The 10064-nt window shown below is 42.3% G+C and overlaps 1 protein-coding gene across 1 annotated transcript; it reads right to left on the bottom strand.

The window, feature by feature from the left end:
* Positions 1–1042: 1042 nt before the first annotated feature.
* NDUFAF4 (NADH:ubiquinone oxidoreductase complex assembly factor 4) lies at positions 1043–9764 on the bottom strand. The gene is made up of 3 exons (XM_069973588.1): positions 9540–9764; positions 8295–8392; positions 1043–1705 (listed from the first exon to the last, which is right to left on the bottom strand). The coding sequence occupies exons 1-3, from the start codon at positions 9673–9675 to the stop codon at positions 1415–1417; spliced, it is 525 nt and encodes a 174-aa protein (XP_069829689.1). The 5' UTR covers positions 9676–9764; the 3' UTR covers positions 1043–1414.
* Positions 9765–10064: the final 300 nt, after the last annotated feature.

Raw genomic sequence — 10064 nt, forward strand, 5'->3', positions numbered from 1 at the left:
GGACTTTATTTTTAAAGTAATAAAATTAGGGAACATAAATTGGTTCGTACTGACCTGAACCTGGGGGAGGGGGGGGGTCATTTCTATTCTTATGTTTTTTTGTTTTTTTTTTCTTAAATATAATTTTTTTAAAGTATCAAATTGGTATCGAGCATTGAAAAAAAAAAAGTTGGTATCGGTATCGAACTCAAAATTCTGGTATCGTGACATCACTATTCAGACGTCTCGTAGTTTTGACTGCAAACACGGATCCGCAATTACAGACAAATTTAAGGGCCCGTTGATTTCACTTGAGCTGTTCACATTGTCAGTTTGTGTGTGTATATATATATTACACACACAGATCCGCAATCCAAAAAAATTGCGTCCACAAAAATTACTGACAAGCTCTAGTACAGACCATAATTGCGGCACAGAAGGTCCCATCGAAGTCTATGGGAGCGTCCATAATTTTTATGGAAATCTGTAAAAAGAACACGAATGAGTAATCACTTTAAACTATTCCTACCTATTTAACTATCACCCTGCTGATCCTCAAAAAAAAAGAAAAAAAAAAGATATTATTGATGCAAAATGGACAAATTCTTTGCAGATTGCAGACATCTTATATGATCCTAAATAACTACTGAATGTAGCCTTATTGCTTTTAAAGGACAACTCCGGCGGGACCTAAAAAAACCCGAAAAACAACACAGACACACAGACACACACACACACACACCATCCCACCGGTGACGATCGGCACTTGAATCCCCCACCGCCCGTGACTCAGTCACCTCCGGCCGGCATCTTTGGAACTCCCTCACTTCTAGGTCCATGTGAAATGAATGGGAGAGAAAAGGCTGCCAGTGCGCATGCACATCGGCAGCCTTTTCATTGGCTGGAGCGCATCATATGGCTTCCAGCAAGTGCACCAGCAGCCTTTTCTCTCCCATTCACTTCACCAGAAGATGCGGAGGAGGATGAAGACCTGGCCCACCCCCTGCTGTGACGTCATCGTCACAAAATGGCGCCCAAGAGAAAAGGACAGGGTCGACCGTAATCGGGTATGTATACTTTATTTAACTTCCGGGAGGGGGGGGGGGAAAATCGGGGCCAGACCGCTTATTTAGACACATAAAGTTATATAACTTTGTAATGTGTGTTAAATAAGCTAAAAAAGAGAAAACACCGGAGTTGCCCTTTAACTTTGAATATCAAACATCCTTAAACGACTCTCCTTGGCAGCAATCTGAAATGACACAATCTGCAATGACAAATGAGACAAAAAGTTACGTGGCTTTTCTGAAGTTATTAGACTCGTCGCTGTGGTTAGCAATCATATATTTAATTTTAACATACAATTTTCACAATTCAAATATAAAGAGCAGTAATAAAGCACAAGTACAGTCCCCATAGTCTGAGTACAGTAGTCCTATTTTTCAGCTATTGTTTCCTTATCGGTCTTTGCCACTATTTTTATATCAAACGGTGTGAAAAATTCCAATAAAGCCTTTGCATCCTTGAGGGCTAAACTGTATTCTCCAGCTACTTTCTCCGCTGTCCATGTTTCTGGAGTTTTTTTGTGACTGCTTATAATAGTCAGCGCCTCAACAATAGAAATCTTTCCCTTGGGAATGTCGTCCACGCCAAAAGTCTCATTCCTCATCATATGCTTGGGAAGTCTAAAATCCTCTTGGTTAGGTAAGGTGGCTCTTGCTTTTGCCTAATAAAAAAATAAAAGAGAAATTGTAACATAAAAAGGCAATGATAGACAATGAAGTAAGCAATCCAGAAAACACATGGTTATAGACCTTAATAATGCTAGTGCCCAGAGGATGCTATACTCTGCCATATAAAACTAAGTAATGTTGCCCAGATAAATAGTGCTGAATACTTCAGAAAATAATTGGCGATTTATTTTTTAAAATAAACTGTTCTCAGAAATGAATATAGATTTGAAATGTACTTCTATTTAAAAATCTCAAGGCTTCCAGTACTTATCAGCTGCTGTATGTCCTGTAGGAAGTAGTATATTCTTTCCAGTCTGACATAGTGCTCTCTGCTGCCACCTCTGTCGGTGAAAGGAACTGTCCAGAGCAGGAAAGGTTTTCTATGGGAATTTGCTACTGCTCTGAACAGTTCCAATCTGGGACAGAGGTGGCAGCAGAGAGCACTGTGTCAGACTGAAAATAATCCACCCCTTCCTGTAGGACATACAGCAGCTGATAAGTACTGGAAGACCCAAGATTTTTAAATAGAAGTAAATTACAAGTCTATATATCTTTCTGGCACCGGTTGATTTGAAAAAAAATAAATAAATAATATATATATATATATATATATATATATATATATATATATATATATATATATATATCTGGAGTACCTCTTTAACACAAAAATACTTTTTTGGTACATAATATTCATTTAATAATTTAAAAGATTATATGGCCTTTCAGGTTTTATAAAACATTTTACAGTGGCTAAAATATTCAATAACTAGTAAAATGGTGAATATTTTTACAATAAGTACCACATAGGGCAATAGGGGGAAAATCGTGAGTGGCTTCTTTGTTCAAAACCAGCAGGCTAATTGACAAATGGAGCTGCAAGTTTCCATATTTACTTATTTTTAAGCTAAAACAGCAAGAGATCCATTCAATGAAATGCACAGTGTGATTCGGGAAGTCAATGCAAGAGCGATCCATAATGGGCCTCAAAGAGAGCATATTAACCCCACACAGGATGACAACACGAGCGACAAATCTGAGCCACACAGGTGATTATTATCAAGCTTTTCAGGGAGTGCATTATTGTAGGTGAGCAACATAATCAAAGTGTTAATGGGGGCTAAATATTCATTAGGAGGGGGGAAACATAATTTTCTTTAGCTTCAACTGCCATAATGTCTCAATGTTATTTTTAGAGACCTGTTTGTCATAAAATATCGTGAAGGTATAATAAAGTGCAGAGGCAGAAAACAGATTAAGGGTAGCTTCACACGTACCGGATCTGCAGCAGATTTCACGCAGTGAGTTTGCAGCCAGTATGTGACCTGCCCCCTTTAACCCCCAGGCCCGGAGCATACATTATCTGCTTGGCGCCACGGCTGTGTGTGAGACTCCCGATTCCCCTTACTCCCCATCAACCAATCAGTGCACGGCAGCACTGATTGGCTGATGGGGACCGATGGGAGCCTCACACATAGCCACGGTGCCGAGCAGGTAATGTATGCTGCGGGCGACGGGGCTTAAAAGGGCCGGCTTACATATCCGTAGTGGAAAGAAAATTCTGCAGCGGATATGTAACCCCATAGACCTTCACACTACCAGGATCCGCAGCGGATTTCGCTGCAAATTCAGTGTGAAATCTGCTGCAGATCCGGCACGTGTGAAGCTACCCTTAGGGTGCCTTCACACGTACCGTATCGCTGCGTTTTTAACGCTGCGTTTTTGGTGCAATTTTTACATGCGAGTTTTGATTTTCACATAAAAATCATGTGAAAATCAAAACTCGCATGTAAAAATCGCACTTAACACGCAGCGATAAACGCAGCGATAAATACGCAGTGTTAAAAACGCAGCCATACGGTATGTGTGAAGGCACCCTAAAGCAAATTTTTACATCAATAGACTGGCCTGGTTCCCGCCTACCGCACTGGTCTATTCTTACGCAACAGCCCGACAAAACCCCTCCCCTTTGTGATGCGGCTCCATTGATTCTAATGGAGCCGCGTCACAGAGGAGAGGGCAGTACGTCGCATCGGGGGTGGGCCCGCCTCAAGTACTTCAGGCTGGGTCAGTGCCTGGGAATACATTGGTGCAATGCACAGGAACTGGGCTGCAGTTCAAAAAAAGGACTGCGCCACTGCCATTCTATTGATGTAAAAATGTACCTGTACAATCGCTTTAACTAGCAATTGAAAGCGCTGTCTCTCTAGAACAGTGCTTCTCAATTCCAGTCCTCATGGGCCACCAACAGGTGATGTTTTGAGGACATCCCATACAAAGCACAGCTGCCATAATACCGGAGTATCAATAGATCACCTGAGAAATGCTAAGGAAATCCTCAAAACATGACCTGTTGGTGGCCATGAGGACTGGAATTGAGAGGCACGGCTCTAGAACAATCCTCTTACATATATCTTTATAGAGGTTGGCCTCCACAGAGGACCCCTATTTATTATGGAGAGTTGCTAATGAAGAGCAGATGTGTACAGTGCGTGTATTTTCCAATGCAGTGGTCTAATAACTTGTACATTTTCCAGGCTGTAAGAAGAAACCGCTGCACCGGCATCCCTGTGCCGGTCAGTTCATGTAAAAAACAAAAAAGCAATGTACCTAGTGGTAAATTCGCTTTAACAATTTCTGAATTGCTTATAATGTTCTAGAGGAAAGAATTATCTACATAATGTATCTATGCAGTTTCCAAACATCAGCAGATACTGAACACAATGGGGGGCGATTTATCAAACATGGTGTAAAGTGAAACTGGCTCAGTTGCCCCCAGCAACCAATCAGATTCCACCTTTTATTCCTCACAGACTCTTTGGAAAATGAAAGGTGGAATCTGATTGGTTGCTAGGGACAACTGAGCCAGTTTCACTTTACACCATGTTTGATAAATCTCTCCCTATGTTGGTAAACAAAAATTTGCGCCATGTTATTACGTTTAGAACCCAACATGTTACAGATGATGTTACCAGCTGATCCATAAAGGGATACTCTGTCAAATGCACACAGGCAGCAGGTCCACAAATACTTTATGTAAGGATCCTAAATGAGAACCTGTGTTACAATCTTCCCAAACAAGAGCAGCTTTATCCAAGTTTTCAAATTTACATTCCTTATCAATGCTTCATTTTGCATTTTGGATTTTATAGAGTTTACATCAGGCACAGTACAATTGTCTACTGGAAAATAGACTATATATCCCAGAATGCAATTCAAGAAGCAACACTGCAGTTCTAAATACACTGATGCACTCAGGGGCGTAACTAGAAATGGCTGGGCTCCATAGCAAACTTTCCAATGCCCCCCCCCCCCCTCCCGGCTACTGGGGAAAAAAATGGATGCATGGTTTCAGCCAAATGCATTGCCTGATTTTTTTTTTTTTCTACACGGTTTTTAACTGCTTAAATCATCTGCATATTGTCTGTAGCGATTCTCATCACAGAATGGGTAGGTAACAGCTTCAGACAATGCACATTTAAAGTATACAGCCATACCAGACCTGAACAATGTCGCCATACTGTGACTGGATAACATTACCATACCAGACATGATACCACCATACTGTGACTGGATAACACCGCTATACCAGACTGTGACTGAATAACATTACCATACCAGACCTAATACCACCATACTGTGACTGGATAACAGCGCCATACCAGACCTGCCTAAAACGCACACACAAACCTCTCTTATCAGTGACAGTGTACACTTACAGGAGGAGGAGGCAGCTGTCACTGTCTCTCCGAGGTCGGGCTAAGGGTCAGGGGTCATCCAACCTCACAGCTATGTGCAGCAGCTGACAGGCCAGTCTCTCTCTCTGTACTCTTTCATGCAGGCCCCCTGCTGGTGGGTGTTTGCCCTGCATTTGTACAAACACCGTTCTTCCCTGGTTAGCTAGTGTCAGGACAAAAGTCCTGAACAGCTAACCAGGGGACATCACACAGGCAGTCCACACTGGATAATCCAAAGAAGACATGGGAGAAGGTCATGTGCTCAGATGCAGATGAGACCAAAATAGAACTTTTTGGTACCAACTCCACTCGCCGTGTTTGGAGGAAGGAATAGGAAAAAAAAAAAAACAACAACCCCAAGAACACAGTCCCAGGACAACGTCTCTGTAAAAAAAGTAGGATGGATTGGGCAATGTATTGCAAGATTTTGGCCAACAACCTCCTTCCCTCAGTAAGGGTGGGTTAAGACTGAGGAATTCTCACGGAAAATGTCCGCGGAACTTCGTCCGCTGTCCGCCCACACGGGCACACGCTTTTTCGCCGGCTCCATAGACACCATTTTATGGGCCGGCGTATTCCGCGATCCGCTGAAAAAAGTGACATGACACCTCTTTCAGCGTATAGCGGAATACGCCGGCCCATAGAATGGCGTCTATGGGGCCGGCGGAAAGGCACTCAGATGTGCGGGCGGACAGCTGACAGAATTCCGCAGATATTTTCCGCGAGAATTCCTCAGTCTGAACCCACCCTGCCCGGGTGGGGGAAAAGTCTGTTAAAGGCATTCCACGTCCGGGTTCCGTGTGGAACAGAGAACGTGTGAATGCAGCCTAAGAGCATTGAAGAGCATGAAAATGGCCCAAAACACAGTCAGAGCAACTACGGAGCGGCTCCATAGGATGCATTTTAAGATTCCGGAGTGGCATAGTTAGTCTCCAAACGAGAACCCAATAAAAAAAAAAAAATATATTAGTAGAGAGTGCCCAAATTCCCAAAATTAGACCTCTCCAAAATCAGCAATGTATCAAATACTTAAAGGGGTAGTGCGGTGCTACACATTTATTCACTAAACAGGGTGGATTTGTTTTAAATCAAACTGATTTAAATCACGATTTAAATCACGATTTAAATCACTAGTCCGGAAGGCTTGATTTAAATCAGTGATTTAAATCAAAGTTTCTACCTAAACTAGTTCTTGCTACTTTAACATGCAAGTAGATGAAGATTTTTAGAATCACTTTTTATATTACTTTTTTCTCCCCAGTTTAATGGGTTAATCATTCATATTTGGACACCACTGTTCTGTTGTACTTAGGAAGGAGAAAAATAATCCTGAACTTAATAACAATTTAAATGGATTTATTCAACTGAAACAATAACAACATTACAGCATACGTTATTTGCTTAAACAAACATCCATGTTAACTAATTTGGCTAAACAAAAAAAAAAAAAAATAGTCCAAACAATCAGAAACATATTGTCTAACTTCTTGGACTTGGTACTGAAGGGGATGATTCTGTATTCATAGGTTTGTAGAACAATAGGATTAAGGTCTTTTTCTCAACTCTGTTCATGTTGTAACATTTGAGAACATATACAGCCTTTATTCTACTGAGTTAAACAACTCAGCTTTATCTCATGATGGAAGAACCTTTGGATGGTAAAATATTTTCCTCAAAAAGCAGTTTATTGAAAAAAATCCGATTTAAATCAAAAAAATCCGATTTAAATCAAAAAAATCCGATTTTTTTGATTTTTTTTTAAAAATCATTGATTTTTATCCACCCTGTCACTAAATAACACACATTACAAAGTTATCCAACTTTGTAATGTGTGTTATTTAAGTGAATGGCCCCCTTCCCCGTGTCCCCCAACCCCTGAAAGTGTGGTGCATTATACTCACCACATTACTGTTGACCCCGGCCGCCATCTTGAGACAATGACGTAATTTTCAGGAGGCCGGCCGGACAGCTCTAGCCAGCCCCCCTATGGCGCGTCATCAGCTGCTCAGCCGCATTATTCTTATTAGAAATGTATGATTCAATAACCAACCAATAACCAATAGTGTTACCCACTGGAGGAGTCCCTACACTGACTGACACTATGCAATCAGAGGCGACAGAGCCAGACTGTTTAGAAACACACCCCAAACTGGTAACACCCAGTCAGTTACCGATTCATACACTGCTAATAAGAGCAACAGAGAAATGGCACATCCTAAAGCTATAAGGGTCCATTCACACATACAGGATCTGCTGCAAATATAAATGTAGCTAAGTGTCATCCTCTTCCACAAATTAACTGATGCCATAGAGAAGATCCATCTTACTAAACTCAATGTGTAAGATTACACACTTCTGATAAGTGCAATGAGACACACAAATCATTTGTTTCAAGGTCCATCAACTTAAAGGGGTTTTTCACCAAAACATTTTTCTTTCAAATTAACTGGTGCCAGAAAATGCCACAGATTTGTAATTTACTTCTATTAAACAATCTCAAGTCTTTCAGTACTTATCAGCTCATGAATGTCCTGCAGGAAGAGGTGTATTCTCTCCAGTCTGACACAGCGCTCTCTGCTGCCATCTCTGTCCATGTCAGGAACTGTCCAGAGCAGCAGCAAATCCCCGTAGGAAACCTCTCCTGAAAAGAATACCACTTCCTGCAGGACATACAGCAGCTGATGAGTACTGAAAGACTTAATGTTTTTTTAAATAGAAGTAAATTACAAATCTCTGGCACCAGTTGATTTGAAAAGAACTTTTCTTTGGTTAACAACTGGTTTACAAGGTGCATGAATTACGCCACTTACTATCCATAGAAAAAAAACTGCTAGCCAGTGTTTACCTGTTTTAATGGATCTGTAGAGTCCACATACACCTCTTTCAGTCGTGATAAAAGCTGGTCGTCCTTTTTGTAAATTTTATCCTGAACTTCAGGGTGATCTAAGGGGGGAGAAGTGTAATGAGACATCAATAGCACACACAATATAAAGATCTAAATATCACTGTATCATCTTGCAGATCTGCCGGTTTGTGAAAACCTGCATCAGGTGCACTTACCTCCTGTTGAACCTCTGCTGAGCCAATCTAAACAGGCAGACTTGCAGTATGAGATGTCACACTTAAAGGGGACCTTATACTTATCCCCCTCTTGAAGTCCCGGTCCCAGACCCCATCCCGCTGCCGAGAAATCCCCGTCGGAAGCCATGCGCGCGCTCACCAGAGATGAGTTTGACGCCTATAGAGAATGACTGGAGCAGTGATTCTCTATGGGCGTTGGACTCATCTCTGATGAGCAGGAATTTCTCAGCGGCGGGACGGGGACTTCGAGGAAGGGGTAAGTATAAGGGGCTTCAACGGGGGGGTTGGGCGGGCTTCACCCTGGAAGCCGGGGTGACAGGTCCCCTTTAAAGGAAATCAGATAGGACAGATATGCATATATCTGTGCTCCCAGTTTTCAACCTTTTGCAATACTCTGTGTTTCAACATGTTCAGTAAAAAAATTGAAAAAAAAAAAAAAACACGGCCCGCTTCGCTCTCCCGGCATTGCTGTATCTTCAGGCTGGTGTCCGGTCTAACTGGAGGAGGTGAGTGCTGGCCTGAAGAATGGCGAGCGGGGTGGGCAAAGGCTGTGTGGGGTGGCCACCGACAGTGTCCCAGTTTTAAATTTTTTTTTAAAAAAAGGCATCTTAATAGGAAATTTGTCATACATTATTCTGGTAAGTGTGCAGGGTAAATACAGAATAAAAAAACAAAAACAAACAAACAAACAAAGGAATGCCTCATTGTGGAGATAAAGTTGTCCTATATCTCCTAAACTAATCTTATACCTGACATTTAACATACATAAATGATAAATCATGATAAATAATACTCCTCGTACACGTAGTGATGTGTAACACGTGACCTCCACTCACACTTCACCTTCCAGCGTGCACCAATACTAAAGGGACGCGCTACTTCCGGCCGGTGACACGCATGGTGGGTTGTAAACAGAAAGCACACTATGACGTAATACGTCCTGGCCACACAGCGCCCCCTGGTGTGAGCCATAGGGGAAGGTCAAGCACACAAGTAACGCTCCACTTACTGGCCAGCGCAGCCTGTACGGCGTCCTTTGTGGCCGGGTGCAGGGGCGCGGCGCTGGGCTTGTCTTTGCCGATCAGTCGGTGTGCCCGGCTCTCTACGTTGAAGTTCTTAAAGGCGCGGACTAAATTGGAGCCCATGTCTGCGACTGCGGAACACAGAGAGCGTGCAGCATGTCACCCCGGAGCAGCAGCGCAGCCGGCCGAGATCTGATTGGCTGAGGGCTGTGATGACGACTTCCTGTTTCCTCCTGTCAGTGTACTGGAGGAGGGAGCCGGCTTACTACTGTGAGGATTGGGTCACATTGCTTCCCGTACCTGATATAGACGCCTATCACTCATAGCATGAACCACTTTGTGCCGCTATATGTGCGCACGGTTTGGATGTATCTTGAGATGTAACACTTTTTTGTTTTATTTTAAGCCATTTTTAAGTTCTTACCCATTTTTTTTGCCTTTGATCTTCTTTTCCAGCTGTTTTGGCTTAAAAAAATGACCCAATATACTATGTAAAGGGAGTGTCCAAGCAA

This window comes from Dendropsophus ebraccatus, chromosome 6 (genome assembly GCF_027789765.1).
Source record: "Dendropsophus ebraccatus isolate aDenEbr1 chromosome 6, aDenEbr1.pat, whole genome shotgun sequence".
In the NCBI taxonomy this organism is placed as follows: domain Eukaryota; kingdom Metazoa; phylum Chordata; class Amphibia; order Anura; family Hylidae; genus Dendropsophus; species Dendropsophus ebraccatus.